Source organism: Schizophyllum commune (genome assembly GCF_000143185.2).
Source record: "Schizophyllum commune H4-8 unplaced genomic scaffold SCHCOscaffold_14, whole genome shotgun sequence".
Classification (NCBI taxonomy): domain Eukaryota; kingdom Fungi; phylum Basidiomycota; class Agaricomycetes; order Agaricales; family Schizophyllaceae; genus Schizophyllum; species Schizophyllum commune.
Window position 1 is genome coordinate 579351 of NW_026089551.1, and position 26446 is coordinate 605796.

General features: G+C 57.4%; 11 protein-coding genes and 1 non-coding gene across 12 annotated transcripts; all 12 read right to left on the minus strand.

The window, feature by feature from the left end:
- Positions 1-41: 41 nt before the first annotated feature.
- Positions 42-1462, minus strand: SCHCODRAFT_02556445 (DUF427-domain-containing protein; the record flags this gene model as incomplete). The annotated part of the gene is made up of 4 exons (XM_003027265.2): positions 1219-1462; positions 759-1017; positions 437-622; positions 42-227 (listed from the first exon to the last, which is right to left on the minus strand). Exons 1-4 carry the CDS (start codon positions 1314-1316, stop codon positions 42-44), a joined length of 729 nt encoding a protein of 242 aa, XP_003027311.2. The 5' UTR covers positions 1317-1462.
- A 198-nt stretch (positions 1463-1660) lies between these two features.
- Positions 1661-2622, minus strand: SCHCODRAFT_02643004 (uncharacterized protein). Its single transcript, XM_003027266.2, has 4 exons — positions 2254-2622; positions 2099-2194; positions 1953-2038; positions 1661-1902 (listed from the first exon to the last, which is right to left on the minus strand). The coding sequence occupies exons 1-4, from the start codon at positions 2531-2533 to the stop codon at positions 1798-1800; spliced, it is 567 nt and encodes a 188-aa protein (XP_003027312.1). The 5' UTR covers positions 2534-2622; the 3' UTR covers positions 1661-1797.
- Positions 2623-3121: 499 nt separating this feature from the next.
- Positions 3122-4408, minus strand: SCHCODRAFT_01340842 (uncharacterized protein; the record flags this gene model as incomplete). The annotated part of the gene is made up of 5 exons (XM_003027267.2): positions 3122-3179; positions 3218-3433; positions 3510-3866; positions 3901-4049; positions 4211-4408. 5 exons carry the CDS (start codon positions 4406-4408, stop codon positions 3122-3124), a joined length of 978 nt encoding a protein of 325 aa, XP_003027313.1.
- A 171-nt stretch (positions 4409-4579) lies between these two features.
- SCHCODRAFT_01067441 (uncharacterized protein) lies at positions 4580-4933 on the minus strand (the record flags this gene model as incomplete). Its single annotated transcript, XM_050340968.1, has 1 exon — positions 4580-4933. A coding segment is annotated over one exon (354 nt), but the record flags the coding sequence as incomplete, so codon positions are not given.
- A 1014-nt stretch (positions 4934-5947) lies between these two features.
- SCHCODRAFT_02643012 (alcohol oxidase) lies at positions 5948-8982 on the minus strand. The gene is made up of 13 exons (XM_003027268.2): positions 8569-8982; positions 8430-8508; positions 8247-8377; positions 8176-8193; positions 8019-8124; positions 7745-7959; positions 7414-7636; positions 7337-7361; positions 7036-7278; positions 6779-6972; positions 6647-6715; positions 6268-6586; positions 5948-6202 (listed from the first exon to the last, which is right to left on the minus strand). Exons 1-13 carry the CDS (start codon positions 8807-8809, stop codon positions 6128-6130), a joined length of 1938 nt encoding a protein of 645 aa, XP_003027314.2. The 5' UTR covers positions 8810-8982; the 3' UTR covers positions 5948-6127.
- SCHCODRAFT_02643015 (glycoside hydrolase family 10 protein) lies at positions 8982-10910 on the minus strand (the record flags this gene model as incomplete). Its single annotated transcript, XM_050346303.1, has 8 exons — positions 8982-9214; positions 9266-9322; positions 9375-9707; positions 9758-9876; positions 9926-9942; positions 10058-10184; positions 10319-10409; positions 10602-10910. 8 exons carry the CDS (start codon positions 10908-10910, stop codon positions 9161-9163), a joined length of 1107 nt encoding a protein of 368 aa, XP_050197435.1. The 3' UTR covers positions 8982-9160.
- Positions 10911-11506: 596 nt separating this feature from the next.
- SCHCODRAFT_t254 lies at positions 11507-11595 on the minus strand. Its single transcript has one exon. It is a non-coding gene; the product is annotated as a tRNA-Lys (tRNA).
- Positions 11596-11986: 391 nt separating this feature from the next.
- Positions 11987-12233, minus strand: SCHCODRAFT_02518679 (uncharacterized protein; the record flags this gene model as incomplete). Its single annotated transcript, XM_003027270.1, has 2 exons — positions 11987-12083; positions 12139-12233. 2 exons carry the CDS (start codon positions 12231-12233, stop codon positions 11987-11989), a joined length of 192 nt encoding a protein of 63 aa, XP_003027316.1.
- A 294-nt stretch (positions 12234-12527) lies between these two features.
- Positions 12528-15308, minus strand: SCHCODRAFT_02643025 (alcohol oxidase-like protein). The gene is made up of 14 exons (XM_003027271.2): positions 15194-15308; positions 15070-15134; positions 14809-14995; positions 14620-14723; positions 14364-14546; positions 14163-14293; positions 13862-14091; positions 13718-13807; positions 13620-13668; positions 13422-13559; positions 13308-13368; positions 12911-13252; positions 12769-12861; positions 12528-12712 (listed from the first exon to the last, which is right to left on the minus strand). Exons 1-14 carry the CDS (start codon positions 15225-15227, stop codon positions 12605-12607), a joined length of 1815 nt encoding a protein of 604 aa, XP_003027317.1. The 5' UTR covers positions 15228-15308; the 3' UTR covers positions 12528-12604.
- A 683-nt stretch (positions 15309-15991) lies between these two features.
- SCHCODRAFT_02643028 (uncharacterized protein) lies at positions 15992-18972 on the minus strand. Its single transcript, XM_050346304.1, has 4 exons — positions 18811-18972; positions 17132-18754; positions 16722-17083; positions 15992-16670 (listed from the first exon to the last, which is right to left on the minus strand). Exons 1-4 carry the CDS (start codon positions 18860-18862, stop codon positions 16131-16133), a joined length of 2577 nt encoding a protein of 858 aa, XP_050197436.1. The 5' UTR covers positions 18863-18972; the 3' UTR covers positions 15992-16130.
- A 796-nt stretch (positions 18973-19768) lies between these two features.
- SCHCODRAFT_02518586 (uncharacterized protein) lies at positions 19769-20303 on the minus strand (the record flags this gene model as incomplete). Its single annotated transcript, XM_003027273.2, has 3 exons — positions 19769-19995; positions 20060-20131; positions 20189-20303. The coding sequence occupies 3 exons, from the start codon at positions 20301-20303 to the stop codon at positions 19769-19771; spliced, it is 414 nt and encodes a 137-aa protein (XP_003027319.1).
- A 704-nt stretch (positions 20304-21007) lies between these two features.
- SCHCODRAFT_02643036 (Zinc/iron permease) lies at positions 21008-25672 on the minus strand. The gene is made up of 14 exons (XM_050346305.1): positions 25520-25672; positions 25301-25458; positions 25167-25242; positions 25071-25114; positions 24866-24940; positions 24602-24725; positions 24173-24420; positions 24003-24120; positions 23080-23155; positions 22322-22406; positions 21829-21877; positions 21349-21450; positions 21250-21293; positions 21008-21196 (listed from the first exon to the last, which is right to left on the minus strand). Exons 1-14 carry the CDS (start codon positions 25640-25642, stop codon positions 21184-21186), a joined length of 1335 nt encoding a protein of 444 aa, XP_050197437.1. The 5' UTR covers positions 25643-25672; the 3' UTR covers positions 21008-21183.
- Positions 25673-26446: the final 774 nt, after the last annotated feature.

The following is a 26446-nucleotide window of genomic DNA, read 5'->3' on the forward strand; positions in this document are numbered from 1 at the left end:
CATATCTGAGCCTGTGAATACGTGCATGTCGGCAGGAGCTCTCACGCGAACTGCGTTGCTGGCCGCGCCTGCTTCTCCCCATCCACCCACATATCGACCTTCTCGTCGTAGAAGCAGACGTACCCGCGGATGCTGCTGCTCTCCAGGGTCGGGTATCGGTATGACCAGGCGATGTCTTTGATGATCTCGCCGTTCAGGAGCTGGACGTTCCAGTAGCGGGCTTCGCCCTGGAGAGTAAGCGTGAGTAGCTGTCCGTCATACGGGTCATAGTGGTTGGGATGGTGAATTGTAGTAGTGGGAACGGTATGGTATAGTCAGAGTCGACAGCATGGCATGCTCGCATGTCCCGAGAAAATGCTCGCATGTCCCGTGCAATTGCTTGAATGTCCCGAGAACTTGCCCAGATGTGTCCCGAGAATGCTAAACCCAGACACACCTTATACGGACACCGCGATGTCGTCTCCGAGGGTACGAGCAGCTCAACCTGGCAGTCTGTCTGCGGGATATACGTGCGTGGCGGGAGTGTCGTCTCGTAGAGCATGCGCGGCGCGCGGGTCTCGGCGACCATCAGGCCATTGATCTCGATGCGGACGTGCCGCGAGGATTGGAGGACGTCGACGCGCTAGATGGTCGGGTGGGTGTGAGACATGAGCATTTCGACGGGACTCTGAAGAATGTAAAGGCGATGGGAGAATGAAAAGGCAATGAGAGAATGGAAAGGCGATGGAAGGGATAGTCGAGCAATGCAGCGACCGTACCTTGTACGGATCCTTCGGATGCACAAAAATCTCCTCGTCCTCCTCGAACCACGCGTCCATCGCATTGAAGTCCAGCTTGAAGAAGCCCTCCAGCGGCGATATCGGGTTGCTGTACTTCGTCAGGCCGTTCGGCGCGCGCTTGTGGCCCGCGGCGATGTCGTAGAGCGCGCCGTCCGGGATGAGGCGCATGTTGTGGAGGTACCAGGCCGGGAGCTCGTTGTTGGGGAAGAAGTAGGTCGGGTATTGGGGCTTTTCCCATCTAAGCAGGTGATGTGAGCGAGGGTCAAGTAGAGAGTAGTGGTGTGTGCGTTGGATAGGGATGTAGGAGCGGCGTTGATTGGTTTCAATGGCAGGATGGAAGCAAGAGTGCGGGAGATTAAAAGCGGGAAGACTCACCTAAACGCCTGTAAATGTCAGACAGCCTGGTCAAAGAGAGAGCAGCAGCCAGGAGCGCGCTTACACAAGCTTCGCCCTCTTGGTGTCAATGATATAGATACCCTCAAAGACGACCCGAATGCGCTTCGGGCAGTCTTCCATATGGTGGATCATGGTCTGCATCTTGGGCAATCAAGCTGCCAGTGGCGCCAGAGGTAGCGCGTGTCAATGACGAAAGTAGCCTGGTTGTTTGAGATCTGGATGAAAGCTTTGATGATGCCGGGACTGCGAAGGTGGGGTTCAGACACAGGCTTGTGGGTGTACGGGACAAGGGGCAACGTTCGGTCACAGTTGCGTTCTCAATGAGCACGGTCACCTGATGCTGATGATCTATCGATGCGCGGAAGCAAATCGTATATGTTCGCGCCGGTCAGACAATGGACATGTAATTATATACGCGCCACGCGAGATGCACTCGGATAAATTTGTGCTTGGTGAGCTTGAGAAACCCATCGTCAAGGAGAGGGCCGAGACTGTCTTGCGCGTTGGGCGACTTTCCCAATCAAAACATATGAGACGCTTTATAGAGCCACTTCGGCATCGCTGCATGGAGTGTGTATACAGGCGAACTACAGAGGGCATAAGAAAAGAGGACAACTATATTTCACTGATCCTCGATTGCTACCTCTGCTCCCAAGCGCGAGATTTCCGAGAAGGCGACCTTGAGTAGGTCCAAGTCCGCATCAAGGCCTTCCGCTCGAGTTTTCATCTGGAATATCAGTCAGTTCACCATTCGTCGACGTCACAAGGCGAACTCACAGCGCCTATCGTATCGCTAGCGGCAATGAGCTCGTGATGGTGGTTGTACACCAACGCTTGTCTCTCGCCATCCAGCTCGCGTATCTCTGCAGCGACAGAAGTCAGAAATCGGTAGGCAGATTTCGAGGAAGAGCTTCTTTACTGACCAGATATCAGCTCGTTTTCCTTCTTGAGCAAAGTCGCAAGTGTCGATGTGGTGATGAGCTGTTCGTAGTATGTCTTCGCGTCGAAGGCGGGAGAGTCTGTACAGAATGAGATCAGTGGATGCAATGAATAATGACAATAATAACAGATCGCTCACCCAAATTCATCGGATCTGCAGGGACACCAGGCGAAGGCGGCGGAGGACCTACGCCCAAGCCATAATGCTTTCGTAGAAGGTCACGAGCGCGAGGTTTCTGGGGCGGAGAAGAGGGTACAGAGAGGCGCTTTGCTTCTGGTCCACCTGAGGCACTGCGACTTATGTTCGCCGCTGCTGTGCTGGGTGTAGGAGGCGAAGACGGACGGAGAGGGGACGGAGAAGGAGGCGGTCGAGGTACTGATGCGCGACGACTATGCGGAGGAGAGCTGGTTGCTGACATGACAGAAAATTGGGTCCTGGTTATCTGTTTCGTGCGCTGGACGCACGTCGACTGAGCGCAGTTGGATGATGGTCAGAGCCAAGTTGGTCCAATTGATATATGCACGTGTTCGCGCTCGCGTGGGATGAACCGCCGGCAAACCCCGACGCTTGTTCGCTCTTAAGTACTTCTGTCTCGACTTGAGCACACTAGCTGAGCGTACTGCGTTCACGGTCGTCCGAGGTGTTTCTAGGATCGCTGTACCTTGTAATGTTGTAAGTATGTACCGTGCTGTTGTCGCTTTGGCTGTTTTGGAACACTGGTGCGTACAGCTCCGCCAAGAATAGTGGCTCATCGAATGTCAGTGGCGAGCGTCGAATGACAAGCGACTGCCAAACTGACCTCCAATACGCGTTGCACTTCTGGGCAGCCCGCGATTCCGACGCCCACCGGTAACGGCGTCCAGTATAAGGTAACTGCGCACAGCGACAGAGCGGTTTGCAATATTACATAGATATCCTTGAAGCCTTGCCCATCAAAATCACATACGCGAAGTGAACATATGCGATCCCCAAATGCCACCCATTCAAACCATCACGCGCCATTCGCCTACTCCTGCGTCGAATTCTTGAGCTTGTCCGGCGAAGTCGTCCCAGACCGATCCGGGCTGAGCGAAGAAGTGCGTCAGAAGGGGCTCACGCTGACTTCGTCTTCTGTCGCTTCGCCGCGCGCCCCGCGTCCTCCTCGATCGCTTCGGCTGCCACCTCCGCCTCCTCCCGCCCATTCTCGCACATGCCCGCGTCTCTACCCGCAAGGACGATGCCGACCGGGAAGGGGACCGTAAGACAAAGGCCTCCTCGTTCTTCTCCTTGTTTTGCTCCTTGTGGGCCCCTCTTCCCCCTCTTCATCTTCCCCGTCTTGCTTCATAACCGCCGAGCGTCCAAATGGGGTGCTGCTACGCGAGGTAACTGCGCCCGATTTCTGGCTGAGGCCCAACTCGATAGACGTCTTGGGGTTGGCGCGCTGCATCTCCGCCTGTCGCGCCTCCGCCTCCGTCCGTTGCGACTCAGCCAGAATCAACTGGGCCGATGTCTGGAGCTCGACCTGCTTGTCTGCCTCCATTTCCAGAGACCTCCTGTACACTGCAGAGACATGGAAGGGGTCTTGTGTGTGGTCCGGGTCGTTGAGGCGATCGTTGTCCATGAAGACGCCCTGGTCAAGTATCCGCCTCCAAGTCGCATCAAGCTTGTCGTAATCGCACAAGTCCGTCGGAGCCGGTGGCACGTCGTCAAGGAGCGGGTCCGGTGTGTATCTCTCGAGCGCGGTCTGATACTTGAGCCAGCCTCGTGTAGTACTGGAGCCAAGTTGTCAGCGCGGGGGAGACGGACTCGGGGGAGAGCTCGAGCTTGAAGTTTCCGCTGCCCGATAGGAACGACCGCTTGGTATCGCCGCCGACCGGGACACCGCCTCGAAAAGTGTATGACAGGAGGAGCTCGTCCACGATCGCGATGGCCGTGGCTTCCCGTACGGGCATATACTACGCGATCATGTATAGGCCCACCCAGAACAGCGCCTCCAGGTCGTCCTGAACGCAGTGCAGGTGAGGCTCTATGCTTTGCAGCTGCACGGACATGAACATCCATGTCCCTTGTATGCTCTTCAGTATCATCACAAACGGCGCTACGAAAGAGAACTTACCGTACGGTCGGGGCGGCCAGAGCTGTTCGGTATCTGCGCCAGGGGGTTGATGCTCGGATCCTCTTCGCATGCCTCTGCACTGGGCATCGGCGCGCACAGATCCCAGTCCGTCAGAAGGCCCCTCTTCGAGTCGGGGTCGATAAGGATGTTCCATGCGCTCAGGTCGCGGTGCAGCTTGCGACACTTTGAGACTGCCATGCGGTGGCCTGGAAGGGTTCAGTCGTATTCGAAAGGCGAGGGATAGGGGAGGATCGAATAGAAGAGCGACGATGAGAAGGAGAGAAGAAGGATGTAAAGGATACGGATAGAAAAGAAGACGATGATTGACAGAGAGACGAATAGAAAGAGAGACAGATACGGTTACTCGCACGTGAAAGCATCATGCAGGATTTGCAGCAGATGCTTCGACGACTCGAGCTCCCACAGCGGTCGGCCGTACGTTTCCGCAAGGCGGTGGTGGATGCGCGGGTGGTGCGTCCTATGCTGACCGCTGTTGGAAGACCTTTCAATAAACTCCCGCGCCCACGGTGCGTCGACGAACTCGTGCGTCCGCGTCCTCTGCCCCGGCAGATCGCCGCCGCAAAACAGGACGGGTGCGAACTGCACGCCTTGTGTGTTCAGCTGCCTGAGGGTCTCCGACTTTGGGAAGAGGCCACCGTCGAGAGCGCGCCACGAGTCCTTGATCCAGACGACCTTCTTGTCGGCCGGGTCCCAAGCTGGGTAGCCGCAGGTCGCACGCGAGAAGAGGCCCTTGGGCTTGATAGTCGTCGCCCAGATGTAGTACCAGCGAAGCCCGTCACCGCCCTCGTGAGCGATAGGTACACCTATTTCCCGTATAGGTTCGTTTTGCTGGCTTGTAGGAATGAACGGTTTCAGCGCCTCCCTCGCTTGCCCGACCTCGTCCGAATCTTGCGATACATCGCGTACAGTCGCGTCATAGCCCCGTTGTGCCGGACAAAGCCCGTCAAAATGTTGAAGAAACTGGCTGAGGCGCTTGCAAGTGACCCGCTCGGTCACGACCAGCCCGTCCTGGTCGACACGGATGACACGAAAGTAGTTGGCGTTGTAAAAAAGGAAGCAGGAGAAGACATTGAAACGTAGGGACTGTTCATCTTCGATGAAGTTCATAACCTTGTCGAGTGTCTCGTTCCCTTCTAGCTTCGTAGATGCACCGACGTTGAAAACATCGGGGAGAGAGCCCGCGGAACGAGGAACCGGCGCTCTGAGCGATCGCGCCAGGTCACCAACCAGCGTCATGTATAGCCCGTAATCGGCCTTGGTCGATTGATCCGCCAAACTGGAGACCAGATCATCTTTTAGTCCTCCGGCCTGAAAAGCATCAGGGTACTGGCACTAAACACGATGCGGCGTGCAATCTTTGCAATACTCACGATTTTGTCATACGCCTCACAGATACCGGTCTTGCGCGAGGAATCAAGCCATAAAAAGTGCTTAAGAAATCCTTGTAAGGCATGCCAACCAGACAATGCCCATACACTTTCGAACCCATATTGGTCCGGAAAAGGAGAGATGAGGAAAGAGGGTTGTTCGGCAGATCCTTGGCTGCGCTCGCAACTAGATTCTAGTCTGCGATGCTTTGGGCAGGTGTCGAGGCAAGGTAAGTGGAGGTCCTAGTCGGCACAGTGATGATGGTTTGAAACAAGTTCGATTACGGGCATTGCCGCTGGCTGTGCCGATAAACCCGAATTTTGCATAACTTTCGGAACCGAGAGTGCACGTGCTGCGACCTTTGTCATTTTCCAAGTTCAACTGTCACAACAAGTGACAGTGGCGACTGAAAATTCTGTAAGGATGAAGTGGGCGATATCGGGTACGCGAAATGCATGGAGTATATGTACATTCATGATTCGAGCTTCACAGAGCCAGGAGATCTCCGCGGTCTGTCAGTACTGAGCCCTAAAATCCTGAGACCGCATACTCCGCCTTGAGGTCGTCCGCAAGCTTCTCCGCAATCGCAAAGCATGCACCAGCCTAATTCATTGTCAGAACCCTGATTTCGCGCATGGCAGGTACAGCACGATAAATGCGCGACTCACTGTATGCCCGGATGCGATGGTGGGAAACGCACTCGCATCACAAACGCGCAGGCCACGCACTCCATGCACGCGCAAATTGTTGTCTAGTGCCCCATCGGGCGCCATCCGGCAGGTGCATGCAGGGTGGTACACAGTCTCGCAGCGCTGGCGGATGACCTCGTCCAGCTCCTCGTCCGATAGCTCGTGCAGACGATGGTCCAGGTCGGCGCGAGTGCATTCACCGTCGAGCGCATCGGAAACTGGCGGTGTCTGGGCGACGCGCGTCAAAAGGCGCACGCCGCGACGGAGGGTGTGGACGTCTCGAGGGTCTTTGAGATAGCTTGTAGCAGACGGATATGGTTAGCAGAAGCGATACAGACACCGAGCCGCGACCGCTTACTTCGGATTGACAACCGGGTAAGCCCATGGATCAGCAGATTGAAGGCGAATGGACCCCGTGCTGCGCGGCCTGAGGCGAAGAGTACATGAATCAGCCAGCCTGTTCGAGAGAAGGAATTGCAAGAGTGCATACCTCAACAGGTAGCAGTGCACACCATAGGTATGCACATCAAACATCTCCTTGGCGTGCTGCTTGTACGCCAAGGGCGTGGCAAAGTACTCGACGTCTGGTGCCCCCTTCTCCGAGAGCGCATCACCTAGTTTCTCCTTGGAATCCGGGAATAGCCTTGGGTCATCCACGCGGATGAAGGCAGCGCACTCGCCCATCTACAAAGGTCACACCTTTGAGCACGTCGTTCTCTTGTTACGTTGATGGCGAGATTAACCCACGTTCGTCGCCATCGGCCCATCACCAAAGAAAGCGTACCTCAAAGCGACAGGCAAGAGCTGGATAGCCTCGCCAACACTTGATGGCAGAAAGTACTTGAGCGAGTCATTCTTCTTTCGCTTGAAGTGCAGGTCTACAATGGGGTGGTCGACGAGATGGTCGCCGATGGCAGGGAGGTCGCGGACAACAGGAATGCCGTGTTCTGCGAGGTGTGCGGCGGGCCCGACGCCGGACAGGAGAAGAATCTGGGAACGCGCTCTCAGCAATGAAGATCATTCACCAACGTCGACAATGCTCGCATACCTGCGGAGTCTGAACGGCACCAGCGCTGGTAGGTGGGGCTGAGGTCTCTTTCGTCGCAGGCAGACGGCGTCACTTACGACAGGATGACCTCCCTCTTCGCGTGCGCACTGAATCGCGGGCCCGACTTCGAGTATGCGAACTCGACCCCCGTCGCACGAGGCACGTCGGAGGTCTGATCGAATAGCACTTTCGTCACCTGCGCATGGGTGACGACCCTAAGGTTCGGTCGCGCGAGCACGTCGGGCGTCAGGTATGCCGTCTCTGACGAGACACGCTGTCGGCTGTCATCCACATAGGTCACTGATCCCGCTTCGTCAGTCCCGTCCGATCAGCTAGCAGTTCGGTAGACTTACTGAGCTGTGATAGACACAGAATATCAGTAAGCCAGTGATGCCTACTCGCGTGGACTCACCCTATTCACCCCTTCCGTGCCATTCGGTCCATTGAAATCAGGCGTACGCGGGATGCCCGCGTTCACGCAAGACTCGACGAAAGCAGCTGCCACCTCCGTGAAGGTAGTGAGATAGCCCACCCTGAGCGGCCCCGTCGCCCCGCGATACGAGATATCGTGCTCCTTATGGTACTGGGCGTCGGGCAGACATTTCTCAAATTTGGCGAAGTACCTGGATGGATTAGTGTGTGGTCTCGAGGGAAGAAATCCAGTAATAGGTACACTACTTACTTCCGGAAGTTACCCCAAGCCCAGGACTCATCGCCAGTGATTCGCGCCCATTCGTCGAAGTCCTGGGGCGCGCCATACTGAGCCATCATGGCATTGATAGCAGAGCCTATACGAGTTTGAGCTTAGAACAGGATCAACCATAACGCAGACTACTCACATCCTCCTAGCAGTTTCGCTGTGGAAAAGCGTCAGTCTGCGTAAAATCATGTTCTCACCAAGGTCAAGTACCTCTCGGCCAGAACTTGCTCACACCGCCTGCATGCGGTTGCGGCACGGTATACATCTGATGGACGTGCTTCGGATTCCGCCAAAGCAGCGAGTACGTCGACGGCCACCGAGAAAACAGCAATGCCTTTCCGCTGTCATCCTTGATGAGGCTCGTCACACAAGGGCAGAATAACGGCGACCTACCTCCCGCCAGCCTCCAATACCAGTACGCGCACAGCTGGATCCTCACTCAGGCGTGAAGCCAGCACGCATCCAGACGTTCCTATCATCACGTCAGTCACTTCATGTCAGCTTCGGAATGGATAAGGAATCCAAGTCTCACCTCCGCCCACGACGATGAAGTCGTACTCGCCGAAGTTGACGACTTCCGTCGTCTTGCGCGCCTTCCTCGCAGCAGAAGCGAGGTCCTCGACTCCTTTCCGGCTCGGCCGACGCGCATAGTAGCCCAGCACGATGGACAGCGCAGCCAACGTCGCCGACGCCCACACCACGCGACCCCGCGACCGGCGCGCGAAGATGTCCAAAAGCGGACGGAGGCTCTCATGCAACCGGCCCAGCTCCATGATGCTTGAGCTCAGAAGAATGGCTGAGATGATGGACGGTGTGCAGGGAGACAGGAGCGCTGTCGTATGTCGGCCTCACATATATATGTCGCGCGGGCCCCGCACCCTTCGGATCGTCGTGATTGGCGTATGTCACTTGACCACTTGAGACGGCAAGCCGGGCATCAGCCCTGCCGGGCGCTGAACAACACATTTGGCGAACTGCGAAGCCTTCGTGGAACCGTCAGCTGGTTAGCAGTCATTCGGTCCATTCTACAAGTAGTACCAATCCAAGGGGCGACGTCGCCGATAGCCATGTCCCTTTCGTTGCGCGTATATTGACCCTATCAAGACCTATATTGTACAGAATACCTATGCACCCAAGCCGCTCACGATCCCGTCGTAAGCTGGCTTCTTTTCCAAGTTCTGTGTCGCTTCGGTCAGTAGACGCATGTGGCTCATCATATCCGGACACACCTCATCCCACGGCAAAGCCGCCCCATACCCATCGAACACGCTCGGAACCCACGAATACTGTACAGCTTCCTCAGCTTCCAGTTCCCTCTCATCTCCCTCTCCAACTTACCTTATCCGTATAATCCCAGACCGTCACCCCCACGCAGCCATCCACCGCCGCACACGCGCCGACAACACTTTCATAATCCGCCTTCTGCTGCTCCAGATCCGTCTCCGCCGCGGGTACCGGCATGCGTATGTCGAGCTCCGTGAGCGCGACCTCGAGGCCCAGAGCAGTGAAGCGCGCGATGTTCTCCTGGATGGTGGTGGGGACTGAGCCGACGATAAGGTGCGCCTGCATGCCGATGCCGTCGATGGGGACGAAGGCATTGAGGAGGGAGGTGACGAAGGTGTAGAGCGCGTCGGCTTTGGCGCCCGTGCCTTCGATGTTGTAGTCGTTTATCTGGGAGGTCGGGTAAGTGGGGTTGGGATGGGTAGGGGCGAGGGCCGCACGTAAAGCTTCGCGTCCGGATCTGCCTCGCGGGCGGCCTTGAACGCGTTGGCGATGTAGTCCTCGCCAATGGTCGTGTAGAAGACATTCTGGCGGAAGGTGCCGTCGTCCTCGAATGCCTCTGCGGAAGCATCAGCATGACTGCAGTCTCCTGTGCGCGTGCTGCTGACCGTTCACAACGTCCCAGCTGTCTGCACCAGCGGGTCAGTCACCTGCTGTGCTCATTGATAAAGGTCGCACGTACATCTGGCAAGAGTCAGTACGAGTGCATCGACGATGTAGCACAACAGGCCATTGCTCACATTTTTCCCCTGAAATGATCCACCACCGTCGAGGTATGCGTCGTCATGGCTTCATTCAGCGAGTCCGCATCCCACGACCCGTTCGAGACCCAGCTAGGCAGCTGGCTGTACCAAACACAGGTGTGGCCTTAGGACAATGGGGTGAGCTTCATGGGCCATTCGCAGTATAGAAAGACGACGCGTATGTCCATCATAAAGAGACAGCGTTGTGATGATACCCACACAGCGCCCACACCGCGTTCAAATGACACCCATACATACCTCGAATGAGCTGACTGTTGTTCTGCGCGAGCTCCACGATCGCGTCCGCGTTGTCGAACGAGAACTGTCCCTGCGTGGGCTCCGTGGCGTCCTGTGAGGGGTAGGCGTTAGCACCCTCGTCTCTTCGTGCGCAGACTCGTCACCGGCGCACGAGCGCAGACTCAGCACCAGCGCACGAGCGTTGACTCGTCACCAGCACACGAGCGCAAACTCGTCACCGGTGCCCGAGCGCTGCCTCGTCACCAGCACACGAGCGCTAGTCCCTTCCTCCTCGCTCACTCACCCACTTCATACTATTCCCCGGCGTGAGCTGCCCAAACTCATCAGAGTCGCTCAGAATCGCGAGGTAGTCCGTGTCCGTCAGCTCGGGGTTGTCCGTCGCGGAGCCGAGGTACTTGAGGCCGGCGGCTTGCGCGATGGCGTTGAGGCCGGTGGTTTGCCGCGAGTTGGCGTTGAGGCCAGAGGCTTGCCGCGAGTTGGCGTTGAGGCCAGAGGCTTGCCGCGAGTTGGCGTTGAGGCCAGTGGTCTGACGCTTGGGGAGGGAAACGGCGAGCGCTGCGGTGGCTGAGAAGAGAAGGACAATATTCTTCATAGCGAGGGAAATGTGAAGACGAGGGTAATCTGAATGGCGCGAGAAGTCTGAATATATGCGTCATGACAGCGACACAACCAGCCAAGAAGGAGCGAACGTACCAAATGAAAGTAGAAAGTCAAGCGAAGGATTGGAAGGGAAGGAGAAGAAGACGTGCCCGTTCATCGCTGCGCTGCAGCTATATGTACCCTCAGACCACGCGTACGACGGAGAAACCTGGCGGCGATGCCGTCGACGTCGCTGGGAGCGCTGTCAACGGTGAGAACATGCGGAAAATAGTCGCTAAGGAGACATGTGAAGCGCAGCGTCAGCTGGACCGCGTCGACCGAGGCGTCGTACAACAAGGTCGCTGCTTGGCGGTCTAGAGTGAGCCGCTGCTCGTTCGACGAGGACGACTTTGGTAGAGAAACCAGTGCTTGTAGAGGAGAATCGACAAGGCCATTGCATGCGAGTAATCGCAGGGCTGACAAAGCATTTTGCGCTGCTTCGAAGGCATGGTGGGGTACAACTTGAACCTGTCAAGGCAGCAATTTGTAGGCGTTGTCTCGGATGCAGGTAAGGCCTGGAGGCAGAGCAGAAAGGAGGTAAAAAGTAGTAGCCCACCGCGAGGGTCGAACTCGCAGCCTTCAGATTCCCGCCTGTGTAGATAAGAGTCTGACGCTCTATCCGATTGAGCTAGGCGGGCTTGGAAAGGGAAGCGTCATTAAGGTCTGGGTCCGCTGCTCCGATCGTATGAGTAGGCAGACTGCTAGATCGGCGTCTAGAAGCTTTGCTGCGCGCACGCATAGGAAGGAGAGGGCACGGAGAGCCTGGTCGCGTGTAATGGAGCTTGCTTCATGCGTCAAATATGGGAACGGATGATATGGTTCGGCTGGGCAAGGTTATTAAATATTGGTGATAAGAGTACAGCTGGAGACCAGAGTCAGTGCCTCTTCGAAGGTGTCAAGATCCATTACGCACCTGGTATAGTCCGTATGCAGTCCCCGTCCACGCTGTCCCTCTCGCTCATGCCTCCTGCGACGCCGACCTTATTGGTGCTGCACTCGTGTCAGTACCGCGCTTTCAAGCAGGGCATGTCACGCACAAATCAGAGGGTGTAGTTGGGCCATGTATGTGATCATCCACATGAGGTAGCAAGACGCGAGCGCGAGCATGATGCTTGTGCGCACAACACTGGGCGGGTCGTTTCAGTACTGGCGCTTTGCTAGGGGGATTCAGAAGCACGCACACTTGTTGGGGGCCCTTTGGCGTAAAGAGCGCGGCGCATGCCATGAGCACCACGACAATAACGAGCCAGAATACGACGGGGAAGATGGACGCCATGGTGGTTGGTGGAGAGCGCGGGGCGTGCGAACTTGTTGCCGAAGTGGATGTTCGGGCCGGACACCCTCGCTGGACCCACAAGTTCAACGTGTCGGGTGGGACTTGCCCCGATTTTGAGGCCAGAGATATGAGCGACTGAGAGCTTGCACACAAGAGCGACGTGTCCAGCATGAAGCACTACCCGAACACTGAAAAGAAGTCGCATTTACGAGACGTCAATGCCCAGAAATCTCAAAAGCAGCGATAGTTGCCCTTGATTACCCCCAGCTCTCTGCAGTGCATCAAGCAACGCACGACAAGTCATGACAGTTCCGATGATTCTTTAATCTACCCATGTTCTATGCGACCAATGTTACAATGTCTATTCTTCTTCAAAGCTGGATACCCAACTCCTCCGCGATGATCAACGCTGACTTCTCCCCAATCGTCAACGCCGTGCTGTAGGTATTCGCGCCCACGTTCGCCGGCGCAATGGAGAGCTGGGAGCATCCATTAGCTTCCCAGTTCTTCCCCTACACCCTTTAGATGCACTTACATCGCAGACCTTCAAGTTCTTCGTCCCGTACACGTTCAGCTTGGAGTCGACCACGCCCCGCTTCTCGCGCGGCATCATCGCGCACGTCCCAAGCTGCATTTCTCCTTAGCAAAGCCATTCCTCCCTCAACACCATTACTCACCGAATGCCACGCCGTCTGCACAAAGTTGCGCACATATCGCTCCACCTCCTTCTCGTCCTCGGCCGTGTACTCGATGTCCTTCGTATCCAACACGGCGGGGCCGGACGTCTCGCCCTTGCACTCCGCCGCGCTGCCCGCCTTGAACTGTGGGTTCGCCGGGAGGTACTCGCCCCGGAAGACGGGCATGCGGCGCGCGAGCTCGCGCGACTTCTTGTAGCCCCAGACGAGGGTGGCGACGTCGGCCTCGCGGGCGTCAGTCAAGAACCCGGCATCGAAGTCGTGGACGGCGTTCGCGTCCTCCTTGTCCGTGATGTGGACACTGCCGCGCGAAACGGGGTATTGCTGATAGGCGACATCGTCAGCCAATTCCTCCTCCACGGCTTGCCAGAATACTGACCGTGTAGAAACCAACACTGTAGTACTTGCGCGCCGGCGCGACGGTGATGTCGCCCAAGAAACTGAGAAGGTATTAGTTAAACCCAGCTTCTTCGCAATGTTCACTGATACTCACGCCGCAACCGCACCGATCCAAATGACCGGCTTATCCGGCGCGTTCTCAAAGTACGTCTTCCAGCGCTCCTCGAAGGGCTTGCCCATCGCCTTGAGCTCAGCAGGTGTGGGGCGCATCTTGATGCCGGCGTCGATACCACTAGTGGCGGGATGTCGTCAGCATAGATGCAATGGACGCAAACGTGTGAAGGAAGCTCACTTATGTGCGATCAAGCCCTTGCCTTCTTCCGTCCAGACCTTGGCCCACTCTACACTACGTTAGCAGATTCTCCGAGGTCGGCAGCAAAAGCCACTAACTGTCGACCTCCTCCTTCTCCGCCCGGAAGAGCGCGTCCATCGTGTCCGCGTCGTCCGCAGCATAGTAGGGGACGAAGACCACGTTGTGGTCTATGTGCGCGTTAGTTAGGACCTCCCCCAACGTTCACTGCATCAAAACCTCACCCTGGTAGTTCTCCCCAACACCGGGAAGGTCCACCTTCACATCGATGCCCAACGGCTTGAGGATCGCCGGGTTGCCGACACCGGACCTCTCGAGGATAGTCGGCGAGCCAAAGGCGCCAGCAGCGACGACAACGAGACGCTTCGCGTGCGCGGACTTGATCGTCTGGTCGGCATTGGGGCGCAGAACGGTGTCGTTCACGTATTCGACACCGGTGGCCTTGTTGTCGGCGCTGATAAAGGTGAGTAAGGCTGGGGAGGGTCACGCGGAGGTGGGTGGTTGAGGGAAGGAAATAACACGCACTCGAGGAGCACCTTCTTTACCCGTTGCCCGGTGATGATAACCAGGTTCTTGTTATGCTCCTGATTGTAAATGTAGTGGTGAGGCACGTCCGAGCGCTTGCCGGTCTTCTGGTCGATGAACTTGGCCCAGCGCTGGAAGATCTTCGTCAGCATCGACTCAAGACCAATGCTACTGAGGCAAGGGAATGCAAGGGAAACTCACCCCATAGCCATCGCACTTGTACAACCCGTTCACGTCGTCGATGGGCCCGCGCTCCTTGTCGTAGGCAAGCGCCGTGTCGAGGAACTGCTTCCCGACGTTGGTGTACATGCCGCCGTAGGAGACCTTGAGCGGACCGTCGTATCCGTGGGTGGGCTGGTTGGGCTCTTCTTGGTAGGTCTCCATCTGCGAAAGGTTGGTGAGCATGCGATTTCAAAGAAAGTCGCCAACGAATGTCGAATGCGCATGCTCTACGCACCTTCTTAAGAAGAGAAACCAAATCCTTCGAGTGCCAACCCTTGTTACCGTACACGGTCTCCCAGTCGTCGAAGTCGGAAGCGGCGGCGCGGTTGTACATGGTGACTGCAGAAGAAATTCGTCAGCATGCTGTTTGCACCGCAGGTGCGTCGCCGATATCGAAGATCCTAATGGAAGGAAAACCACTGACAGTTCACGGAACTCCCGCCGCCCAGGCAGCGACCCGAGGGCGTGATGATCGACCTGCCGCCGATGGTGGGCGAGGGCTTCCCGATGTTGAACGTCACGGTCTTGCTCGTCGGCGCGAGGTGGCTGAAGTAGCGGAAGGGCTGAATGTGCGCATCGAGGTCCTTCGTATGCTCGCCAGCTTCCAGAATCTGGACAGGTAGAAATCATGAGCATGTGTCAGGCTGGGAATTGAGGTGTCGTGGTGGGAGGGACGGGTACTCACGAGGATCTTCAGCGATGGGTCCGCAGCGGCGAGGCGGCCAGCCGCAACGCAGGCCGCGCATCCTCCTGCATAAGGTGGGTCAGCGATCAGGATAGGTGGACAAGCGTTCGATAGATCGACGCACCTCCAGCGAAGATGATGTCAAACTGGTCAGCCATTGGTCAGGTCGTGAAGCGCTATCAAAGGCGGGCGGGTGGGACGTTAGGCGACGGAAGGGGGTCGTGAATCAGGCGGACAGGCGAGTGAATAGGCTCCTTATATAAGTTCGAGCAGCCGACCAGGACGCGCGATTCGCAGGCAGGGAGATCGGTGATGGGGGGGAGGACACGGGGTGACGACGAGGCACTAGCCATAGCGGTGGTGATGTTCTGAATGAATGGCAAGACGCCCGGATGTGTGGGAAGGCCGAGGGTGTGGGTGCGCTATTCTCAGGTGGGCGATGGGCCAGCGGGCGAATCAGGGTGTGCCACGTCTTCTTGCTGGCTTGTTAGCCTGCGCACAATTACCTTCACACCGATTTTTAGGGTATTTTGCGCGAGCGACTTAGCCGCAGGGGACATAAAGATCAGCGCGAGGTTGGAGTTCTTGGCGAAGAAGATGAGGGTCCCTTCACGATGAGATCGTCAGAACGCTTCGCGTTGTTCTGTTGCATATAGAGTAGACATACCGTCCCATAGAGTGGGTCCATCGCCGAATTTGCGGCGTAGTGCATGCGCTGGTCAAGTGAGTGGCACAAATTCGAAGGGTGTCGACCACCCTCGGCATTCCCCGATTGTGGGCGCTCCGCATCCTCGCCAGGAAGCCCAAGCCGGGAATTTAGGGGATTGTATAGGAAGGTACTCACCAGAGGACTGTATTCGACCAAACGCTTATGACTTTCGCGATCTTCGAAGCCCTAGCGCCACCCAGGGCTAACACATGATGAAGGAGCAGAATGCCGGCATCCACTGCTCCCATTATGCTTCCACGTCAGTAGTATACACACGCTCAGGACCTACGAAGACCCGCCGCTGTTCCCGCCAATCCCTCCACCCCCCATCAGGCATCCCGCTCGCAAATAATCAGTCCTCCCAGCCCGCCATCTCCCGCTCGCGCTTGATCCTGCGGGCCTCCTTGCGCTCCATATCCGACATGCACGCCCACTCCGTAACCCCGCCATGCTCCTCGATCAGCTCCTCCTCCCATTTCTCCTCCCGCTCGAGCTCTTTCTTTGTTTTCTTCCTTGGTGGTGGCGGCGGGAGCGGTGGCGGCGGCGTGCGCCGGTTGGGATGCAACGGGGCGATCTTGGACAGCGTGCGCTTCGACGCCTTGAGATAGGGCGAGTACGCGGTGCCCCCGAATGATGAGCGCGAAGGGAAGGGTGATCCCGACTGGGAGTTCACACGCTTGATGAGCTCGGACATGGGCGTCGACTTCGTGCGGGGCGCAATTGAGTACCGCGCGGTCAGGGTTGTGGGCTGCGCTTTCGCCTTGGGCGTCTCCATTAGCCTCGGGGGAGAGGCAGATGGGGACACTGCTCTGGGTGGCGGCTCAGGCGTGGTCTCGCGCGTCCTCGGCAATCCTTTCTGCTCTTCGCCATCGAAGACGGGCCCCACATTCTCCTGTTACGGGCGTCAGTGGACGTCAGCAAACAGCAACAGCGAGGTGCTTGCCTTTGGCAAATTCTCTTCTTGACCAGGTGGCTCGTCGCCGCCAACTTCAGGGTCTGGCGCATCTTCAGGGGGTGGCGAAGCGGCCTTCTTTCGACCTTTCTTGTTGCCCGTCGCCCTCGCCTTGCCCTTCCTGCCCTTTGCCGGAGGCGCGTGTTCCTCATGAGGTGGGTCATCTGGCGCTGGCATGGCAGCAGCGTTGTTGGCGCCAGCATCCTCATCGTCCGAGTCGATCCTCGGTTTCTTCCGTTGATGAGGCGCGCGCTTTATTACAACGACGGGACCTTCGTCGTCCGTTAGGTCAGATAGCTCTTTGTCGTTGATATGCGCCGCATCCGCGTCGCGTTTCTTCGAGTTGCGGTTAGCTGTATGCGTGATTAGACACGCTGGAATGAATGGAAATATATGCGTACCATTAGGCTTCGGTACCGCGGGCCCGTCCTGCTCGACAGACTTCGACGAAGAGGCAGATGGCGGCGATCGACTGGGCTCATCGACCGGCGGCGGCGCACCACCGAGCTTCATGCCCGCCCCAAGCTCATCGCCCGAGTCCTCGATCATGTCCGCGCTGATGTGCTCCTCAACCACCTTCGCCTTCCCTTTGCCCTTCGCTTTCGCCAGCGCCTTCTTGGCGGGCTTCTCCTTCGTGAGCTTCTCCTTGTCGCCAGCTTTCGCCTTCTCCGCTGCTTTGCCCTTCTCGCCGGCCGTCCCCTTCTCACCCGCCTTACTCTTCCGCGCCCGCGGCTTCTTCTTCTTCGCTTCAGACGCCTCGAAGTCCTCGTCATCGCTATCCTGCGCTTTCTTCCTCGACTTCTTCTTCGGCGGCTCTTCGATGAAAATCTCGAAGTCATCGTCGTCATCGTCGTCCTGCGCCTTCTTTCGCGATTTCTTCTTCGGCGGAGGGCTGCCCTCGATAGCAGGCCGCGGACCACCCCTGACAGCAGGCGCAGGGCCACCCTCGACAGCAGGCTGCGTCACATCCTTGCCCTTGGCCGACGACGGCGTGGCGACTCTCTCAGTGCCAGCCCCTTCTGGGTCAGGCGGGGTCGGCGCAGCGAAGAACGTCGGTGGCGGCGGACCCACGTCCGACTGCGTACCTTCCCCTGCCAACTCGTCCACCTCGGCGCGCCGGCGCTTTCCGATGGACGACGCAGACGCCTGTGAGCCCGATGTGCCGGTCGCTAATGCGCCGGACGAACCTGTCGCTGGTGCGCCGGACGGCCCTGTCGCAGGGGCGCCGGACATCCCTGTCGCCGGCGGAGGGGGAAGCGTCTCTATGGGCGGCGGTTGCGATGTCAAGGGCTCGGTCGACACCCACGACGGCGAGGAGCGCCCAGCAGGGGTGGGGTTCAGGTCCAGTCGTGAGCTAGATGAGGTACCCTGCGGTAGTTGAGGCTGTGGAGGTGTGCGGCGCTTGGGCGCGACGGTTGACTTATTCGAAGCTAGCGACTTATTCGAAGTCAGCAACTGATTCGAAGCCAGCGACTTGCTCGAGGGAGTCGACTTGTTGGCGCTGGACTTCGTCTGAGCCGGTTTCTTCGGCGGCAGGGTATCCAGCTCGTCCGCCGAGTCGTCCGACAGATCGATGATCTCCCCGGCAAAGAGGGCATTCTGCGTGCGCGCTGCATTGCGTGCGCGTGTCTTTGCGCGGTCTGCGATCGTGGTGGAGGCACCCGAGAGGAAATCAAGCGATGTGCTGGCATTGAGACCGGGAATTGAGGTGTTATGCGCATTCGAGCTGAGGCCCGCGCCGATGGTTGTGGGATTAGAGATGGTGCTCGCGCTCGTGCTGAAAGAGGGCGCTTGTATGCTAGATGCCTCGGACGTGAGAGGCTTCCTGATCGGCTTTGGTTTGGGACGCGGTCGTGCAGGGGGAGGGGCTGTCGTAGCAGTGCTTATGGTAGATGTGCTCGTTGATGGTTTAGGCTTGTCCCCCGTGGGCTTAGAGGGTTCGATCACTGCCTTGGGCGCGTTCCCCGCGAGGTTCGCCCCCGTCGCAGGGGGAGCGGCAAGAGGCTTGAGTTCAAGAGGACGACCTAAGGTAGCTGATATGTCAGCACTAAATGATTTCATACCCAAAAGTCAGGCGCACCGTATTCCTGCTCATCCTCACTGTCAAGGACGACTCCATCGTTGTCCGACATCTCGTTCAGTGCAAGGATTTGTCGAGTGTTATTTGACCTTGACTGGATATGGGGGACTGGCTCAAGGTACTTCTCGAGAAACGACAAACAGCAGGGTGTGTTCAGCGATGGTGATGGTTCAGGACAAGGCACACGAGACGCGTTCTTTGTTCTGATTCACGCGCACGAGGCGACGCGTCAACGTGACTTGCATGTGATGTGATGTCACTGTGACACGAACTGACCAGGCAGCCGCTGCCAACGCTGACCAGGACCTGGGCAATTCCGTTTGCCCATCCGAGATGGCCCGAAGGGCCGAAGACCCTTTGCCCTTTGCAATCTGATATCTCCAAACGCGGCACAGTCGACTGCGGACCTGAACGTGGACGGGAACATCGAACATATGAAGAGGGATATGATGCTTGCAGCAGCAAGCTATGCAAGACTTGGGCTTGATTATTCATACATCTAGGATATGTGTAACATATGCGAGGATAGAAGGCGGGTTGTTAAATTTATGGTGGGACACATCGATAGCAGCATTGTAGAATAGCGAGACAATAAAATATACCAATCTGCGGGGGCGGAGGTGAACGACAAGACGGCGGTTAGAAAGTCAACCCCACGTACCAGATCAGACCGGGACGAGCGACCGTCGCGGGGAGCAGACGCGTGTCCAGGTCAGCAACGAAAGGAAGGTGAAGTACAGAATTGTTGAGTAAGAGGGATGCAAGTAGAGTACGTAGATGTGATGTTCGGCATGCGAGGGGTGGTGATCTAGGACAACGGCGAACAGAAAGGGGCATGGGCGGAGTCGGGGTATGCGGTGTGGGGAGCGCGCCGGGAACGTTCACGACGCGAGTCTGCGAGCTGGCAGTCAGCCGGAGCGCCGTCAAGCCCGGCCGAGCGACCGCCTCCGCACCTGGGTCACCGCCTGGGCGGCGCGAGCGAGGACAACTGCAGGCCCTGGCTCAACTCCTTTTTCCATTCGAGCCGCCGGACCGCCTCGGCGTAGTCGACCCACTCGCGCTTGCGCTCCTTGCACTCGAGCCAGTCGGAGTCGAGCGCGGTGACGTCCAGCTCGTAAAAGTGGTACGTCGTGCTCTCGGTGGGGATGGTGATGACGAAGCGCGTGATCGTGCCGCGGACGCCAGCTGTTCGACCACAACAGAATGTTGCGTCAGGTGATGCGCGTACGGAGAGGATAAAGGGTAGGACCTTCTTCGAGGGCTTCCCGACTCGCTGCGTCCTCCAGCTTGAGATCCGACTGCTCCCATCCGCCCTTGGGTACTGGGAAAGGGGACATGTTAGTGAAGGGCGACTGTGCCAGCGCAGGCGACTACTCACAAACCCAGTGATGTGGCCGCTTTCTGCTCGTGATAACCAGGACCTTCCCGGCTGCACGCGCAATGGGTATGGCGCAGCACACGACGCGGGGTGTCGTCCGCCCTTTCGATCCCATGACAAACTTCGGGTTTCCTACGTGTGCGAGCGATGTGCAGGGCTGGATTAGAGACTTGGGGAAGTCTTCATCAGCCGGCTGAGACGGAGAGGAAAGCCGCGCGTGACGCCCGGCGGACGACCAACAAAGATCTGTTGTGGACGCCGTTTTGCAAGCCAAGCGGGACTACAGGTGCTGAGGGAGGGTTGCGGAGGTGTTCCTGTGGGTCGCGGATCTGCAAGGCCGCGGGGGAGACGTGTCAGACGACGAGCACACGGGCGGGCGCGTGCGGCGGACCTGGAGGGGCGACGGGAACGAGGACTGCCTTGCGGGGGCTGCCTGTCGTGCGTTTGGGACGGGGACGACGTGAGCGACGGTGAGGGGGGAGAACAAGATGTGCTGTTCGTCGTGATGGACGGTGACGAGATGGTTTCGATGTTGACTGACTGCACGGCGGTCGAAATTTACATTGCGTACGCACGTTCGTCGCGTTCTCGGCATGGCAGCCGACGGGCCGCGCCCGGCCGCGTTCCTCCTCGCGTGCTTCCCATCCGGAGTCGCCAGCCCGAACAGTCGCAACCACGCCTCCGAGTCCACGGCAGCTCAACGCCAGCCTCCAGCCATGTTTCTTACGCGCGCTCTGCTTCGACAGATGTAAAATGAAGGGTCACTGCGCGAAGCCCGCCTTACGTCTTCTTACCCCATCACTCGTCACAGGCCGAGATGCAATGTGATCAGAAGAGGTGTATTGACCAGTAGAAGGTCGCCAAAAACAAAGCAAGCAGCCTCAATAGCATCTGGCTGAGAAGGTCTACACGACAGCGGCACGCGGCCTTCTGTGAGGTCCAAGCTATGGCCTGCGCAAGTAAGGCAGCAAAAGGGACGATACTTCAGCCATAAATTACTCGTTCCATCTACGAGCAAGTCAGCAACGCTGTAAGAACATGAACAGAGCAAAGCCACTCACGCAACGAGGAACATGCAGATCACCCCGAGCGCCATAGCGAGGAACTACAAGCACAAGAGTCAGAATGCACCCTCGCTCACATCATAAAGAGACGCTCACCTCCCGCACCGCCTGCGCGGCGCTCTTGCTCTCTGCGAGCAGCGTTGGCAAGACAGCAACTGCGCCAATGTACAGGAAACCACCAGCAACGAAGGGGATCACCTGAATGGGAAGTTAGTGATCATCGTATAGCAAGACCTCAGGGCGACGCGCAAGGGCAGAGTAGACTCGAGGGGTCAGACGCTCTCGCAATTGAATGTGAGGTCCATGGGAGGGATGATCTCCGAGGGCGAGCCCCTCGCCGCAGTTGCGAATCAGGGCTTAAGGATGGGGAGGGTGCGGAGATGAAGGTAATGTGCTCTACTCGTGGGCGGAAATACCGCAGCGTGAATCGCGAGATCGAAACGATGGACGTTGGCTAGCGACAATATCCTCGGGACATCTCAACGAGTGTAGCCGGACTCAAGAGGAGCGCGACTGCGATGAAGTAGACGCGCCGCGAATATATCTCGAAGACGACGAGAAGGATCAAATACTCACCATATCACCCGGCGTCACCGTCGTCCCCAATAGGCCAGGAGCATCTTGCCTGCGATGAAGGCGCACGTCAGTTAACGCTCGACCCGGAGATACAAGCACCGGAGAGAAGAAGTGGCTTGTGGCGGAGGGGGGAAGTAGCTTGTGGCGAGAACGGGCGCCGAAGTGGCGGGTGTCCCTTGCGCTCGTCGGAATGAGGCATCATCATCAGTTTGCGAGCGTCCCTTTGCCTCATCGGGAGTGCTGAACTCCGAGCCCAGGGCGCAGCATTCCGAGGCGCCAGCCGCTCAGCAGGCTCTCCATTTGCTGCGGTCGGCCTCCTGAGGCAGCGCCTGCTCTGCTCGGCCACAAAGTCTGTCGAACAACCCGCCAAACCTTTACAGGAGTCCAACAATGACCGCCAACCCTCTGGAGCATCCTGCCAACGCCCGCGAGTGGTCTGATACGACACCCCGGTACTCTGAAGCCCCCGAAAGCCATCGCGAATAGCACGCACCTGATAGCAGCCGCCAGATCTATCGCTTCGCTCCCTGTCTCGCCCGTCGCGGTCGCGCGGTGGATACCGATGCCCATGAAGGTCCTGGGAGGAAAGATTAGCGAAAGCTGACGTGGGAGAGACCGGGACAAAGAAAGGGAATAGAAAGAAAACGGAGGGAATGGAAAAAGAAAAAACGTAAGGAATAGAAGAAAGACGTGAATTAGATCATGAAAAGCAAGACGGCATGACTCGAAATGGCCGAGCGGAAAATCATCAGATAGATGAAGAAGGAACCCATGCACCCCGACAGGGCGTAGGTACTAGGGCACACGTCGGCCACAGACGTCCATCTGCTGGCGCACACGCCCAACTACTGGCGCATAGACGTTCATCTACTCGCGCACAGAGGCCCTCGTCTCCGAAAGACCAGGATCACTGGTGTCAGGAATCGTGTGGGGCTCAGTCCAGATGACGATCCTGGTTTGTAGAAGAAGTGGTCGAGACCCAGCCATGACACGGAGCAGTAGAGCGATGATGGACGCGAAAGCGTGCAAGACAGGTGCTCCAAGATCGGAAGACAAGAGTGAACGAGATGGAGAGATGACCGATGCGATACGACGAGGTGCGAATGGGATGGATGGGATGGGCGATTCGAGATGGTTGGCCGAAGCGAGAAGATGGAACGGAAGTGGTAAGAACACGACCAAAAGCAGAAAATACATACCCGACCTAAACGGATCGCGTTAGCACTACAAATCGACATACAGTACCCAATTCGACACTTACGAAGGCGCCCACGGCGGTCAGGAACTGACTTTGCATAGCCTGGCGTTTGGTGAAGCCGCTGCGGACCTACATGAGGGGAGGGTGTCAGTGGATGGGATTTCGTAGTGACGTAGAGAGGTAGGATAGTAGTGACGTGGAACAATGAGGGACAACCAAAAAGTGTGCGAAACGACATGAGACTGCACCCGAAGGACACAATAGCGGTGAAAGCGAGGAGAAAGAAACGGCGTAACGAAAGTCAGAGTAGGGTCAGCCAAAAGGCAGAATCCCCGCGAAATACAAACGCCCCGTTGCCACTTGTCCAACACATGCCCGGTTCCGTCAGAGATGTTCTTCTGCCAGCGTCCGCCCCCTCCGTGCGACTGACATCCTCTCCGCAGGGCATTCACCTCCTTTGATACCCTCTTTGTCCGGCTGATACCCTCTTTACCCATTGGCTCCCTTCGTCCGCTTGACCGCTTCCTTCGCCGCCCCATGAATCCTTCTCCCGTCCACGAGTCCCCATCTCTACCCACCCAAACGCCTCCCGGCTCCGTCACAAGAAGGTCGCTGCTTGACAGCGCCTTGTGCCGTACGCACTGCTCCCTTGTGGGTGGTTACACGGTATGAGAGGCCGTGAAGCCAAGGTCTCGGAGGCCGCGATGACAGGCTCGTTAAGAAGGTACCACTATGCCGGACTTGGGACAAGTGACAAGATACGCTAGTTGGCCGCGAAGGCGGCTTCGAATTCGTCGAGTCACCGAGAACAATGTCTTTTGGATAACGGCGGGCACGAAGACCCCGAAAGCATCGCGAGAATTGCGTCCTTCTACCGGATCTCGAACGCCCCCGAGTCACAATGCAATCAAACAAAAGAAAGAAGGAAAATCGAGGTAGACCTGTCGACGCCGAAAAGCAAGCAAACCCCACTCACCAAAATCGAATAATCCGCAATCTCATGTGGGATCTCGTGCGCGAAGCACGCGAGGGTTGTCGTCGCGCCGATGAGCGGCGACGCGTAGAAGGAGGCGGCCATGGCGAGGCCGTCGGTGCTGTTGTAGGCGGTGAGCGTTTCAGATCGCAAAGACGATGTCGAACACGCACATGTTATGCACAAAGTCGCCAAACAAGTTCAGGTATGCGGATAGCTTGGAGGGGCCGGCAGACGGCGTGTGCTCATGCGTGTGCGCCTCTGGATGTTCTGCCTTGCCAACGTCGAGCTCGCCCATGAGTTGGCCGTCCACACCCTTGGCTTGGCCGCTTGCGTCCTTGTCTCCGGTCTTCCCCCGCGCGCGAAGCACCCCCGAAGACGGGCTGGCAACACCCGACGCGGCTGCAGTTGGTTGCGCATCCTTTGCACGAGAGTGTGAGTGTAAGGTCGCGCAAGGGTGAGAGCAAAAGGCCGGGTGTAGGTAAATGAAAGGAGGTGCAGGGGTAGGTCAAGATTGGAACAAGGGTGGGAGAAAGACTCGTGACAGAGATGGTGGAGGTCACATACGACAGATGAGGGACGGATACGAATGACTGACTCACCGAGTGCGAATGCGCGTGTCCGTGGGCATGGGAGTGACCGTGCGCGTCCCCTTCCTCGCCACTCAGGACTCTCAGCGTCTTCTCCATGAAGAAGAACGACGCGAATCCGATGAAGATGGCAAGGCTGGGAGTGTTGAGGACGGAGGGGAGTGACATTGAGGTTGTATCGAGTTGCAGAGGTTTGTGCATCGATGAAGGGAGGAAGATTGTAGCGGAAGCATGCTTAGCATACGGTTTCCCAACCCAGGACGAAGCTATACGCACCCGACGAGAATGTTGCGCTTCGGCTCAACCATAACGAGGTGCACGTCGTCGTCCTGGTGCTCTCCCATGAAGGAGCTGTGTCCTGTCAGTGACGCAGCATGGATGATAGGGGGGGTGGGTAAGGGTGTGAAGGATGCACATTCGAATGGTAGGAGAGTGTGGCACGAGCGCAAGGGAGGGAGGGGATGCATGCACGAATACTCACTGCGGCACGAGATGCAGAAACACGTCGGAGAGGAGGCCTCCCGTCTACAAAGGAGTAGCATGAATGATTGAGCGTTGTGATGGATGAAGCGCGTACCGCGAACGCGGTCATGGTGTTCAACGTGTCGCCATGGATCTCGGCGGGGATGAAGGCAAGGATGAAATTGGGGACGCTGTAGGGGGAAAGAGCATCAGTAAGTGTCATTACAGGGAAGGTAGAACAACACGCACGAGCTGATGTAGAATGTGCCCAAAATCGAGTTAAGCGCCGGACCGAAGGGGAACAACACCGAGAAGACCTGGCGCATGATAGGCGATTCCTCCGCGTTCAGCGCCGCCTGCAGCTGCGACAGCTTCTGCACAGGCGCGGTCTGCATGATCTCGGATTCCTATCGTACAATCATACGCGGTCAGCATGTGTGCACCAATATGCGACGCGCCACGACTCACCAGGACGCGCACATCCTCCAGCGTTTCGATTTTGTCTATGTACGCGATCGTGCTGTTGGCTGCCGTCGCAGCGACGAGGGCTGCAATAATCAAGCAAATTAAGGAGAGTCTGCGCAGAGCCATGACGGGGGAAGGAGAGCTGGCACACGAGCTACAACGAGCAGGACGTCGACGACCACGGCAGTTCCAACTCGGCGGTCGATGCCGAAGACTAATCTTATCTTATCGGCCGAGGGGACCGGCAGGGTGCTCCTCGAGCGTGCTTGAGGCCAAAAGGGTCGGAAAATGCACAGTAGATGGCAGTGAGTTTCTTTCATTGGTAGAATGGGCTTCGGAAGATGGGGTGTGGGTCCAACCTGCAGATGCGAGGCGTCGGACTGGCGAAGCGTGCTCCGCGCGGCCGGCAATAACGGGCCGGTGGCACCCATAGGCGCCCACCGCAACGTCCGTCCTACTTTATGGCCTCTTTTCATCAAGCTCTGCGACTTCCTTTGCCCTAGTTCCTTGCATCGAGTTAAGTAGCGATAAGACCTACCCGTTCTCTCTGTGATTGATAACGGCCCTCATATGCAGGCCTGGGACCGTTGTCGGGCTGGCTCCGAGCAGACGGGGACGAACTAGGGGACACTGTATCACCCGCGAGCCCATTTCGCCGACGTTGCGATCTCAGATAAACCGTGCCTCCTCATTAACCTTCCAAATGGATACTCGGCGCAACGAAACTACAGATTGCCTTCATGCCACGACCACGATCGTCCCCAACGCCGAGGTTGATCATCGGCTGCGTATGTCGACTTGGCGCCATATAGCAGCCTACACAACCGCCGCCGTAAGTTAGGTCAAGAGCTTGCTCAACACCAGCGATGTCTACCACTGTATTCTCTGAATTCCTCTCATTAAACCGGTGTTTGCGCGTTTACGAGTTCC

What these genes read in the sequence shown, in the direction of transcription:
- SCHCODRAFT_02643036 (XM_050346305.1), bottom strand. Translation starts at nt 25,642, where the DNA reads ATGGCTCTGCGCAGACTCTCCTTAATTTGCTTGATTATTGCAGCCCTC. An exon ending in TGGAGGATGTGCGCGTCCTG is followed by an intron (nt 25,459 to 25,519) that starts GTGAGTCGTGGC and finishes ATTGTACGATAG; the next exon opens with GAATCCGAGATCATGCAGAC. An exon ending in CCGCGCAGGCGGTGCGGGAG is followed by an intron (nt 21,294 to 21,348) that starts GTGAGCGTCTCT and finishes TTGTGCTTGTAG; the next exon opens with TTCCTCGCTATGGCGCTCGG.
- SCHCODRAFT_02643025 (XM_003027271.2), bottom strand. Translation starts at nt 15,227, where the DNA reads ATGGCTGACCAGTTTGACATCATCTTCGCTGGAG. An exon ending in ACCCATCGCTGAAGATCCTC is followed by an intron (nt 14,996 to 15,069) that starts GTGAGTACCCGT and finishes CTACCTGTCCAG; the next exon opens with ATTCTGGAAGCTGGCGAGCA. An exon ending in TGGATCGGTGCGGTTGCGGC is followed by an intron (nt 13,369 to 13,421) that starts GTGAGTATCAGT and finishes ATACCTTCTCAG; the next exon opens with TTTCTTGGGCGACATCACCG.
- SCHCODRAFT_02643028 (XM_050346304.1), bottom strand. Translation starts at nt 18,862, where the DNA reads ATGTCGGACAACGATGGAGTCGTCCTTGACAGTGAGGATGAGCAGGAA. An exon ending in TGAGGATGAGCAGGAATACG is followed by an intron (nt 18,755 to 18,810) that starts GTGCGCCTGACT and finishes CAGCTACCTTAG; the next exon opens with GTCGTCCTCTTGAACTCAAG. An exon ending in CGCGGTACCGAAGCCTAATG is followed by an intron (nt 17,084 to 17,131) that starts GTACGCATATAT and finishes TCACGCATACAG; the next exon opens with CTAACCGCAACTCGAAGAAA.
- SCHCODRAFT_02643012 (XM_003027268.2), bottom strand. Translation starts at nt 8,809, where the DNA reads ATGGAGCTGGGCCGGTTGCATGAGAGCCTCCGTCCGCTTTTGGACATC. An exon ending in CTTCATCGTCGTGGGCGGAG is followed by an intron (nt 8,509 to 8,568) that starts GTGAGACTTGGA and finishes ACGTGATGATAG; the next exon opens with GAACGTCTGGATGCGTGCTG. An exon ending in TACCCGGTTGTCAATCCGAA is followed by an intron (nt 6,587 to 6,646) that starts GTAAGCGGTCGC and finishes GTCTGCTACAAG; the next exon opens with CTATCTCAAAGACCCTCGAG.
- SCHCODRAFT_02643004 (XM_003027266.2), bottom strand. Translation starts at nt 2,533, where the DNA reads ATGTCAGCAACCAGCTCTCCTCCGCATAGTCGTCGCGCATCAGTACCT. An exon ending in TGCAGATCCGATGAATTTGG is followed by an intron (nt 2,195 to 2,253) that starts GTGAGCGATCTG and finishes CATTCTGTACAG; the next exon opens with ACTCTCCCGCCTTCGACGCG. An exon ending in GGAAAACGAGCTGATATCTG is followed by an intron (nt 2,039 to 2,098) that starts GTCAGTAAAGAA and finishes CTGTCGCTGCAG; the next exon opens with AGATACGCGAGCTGGATGGC.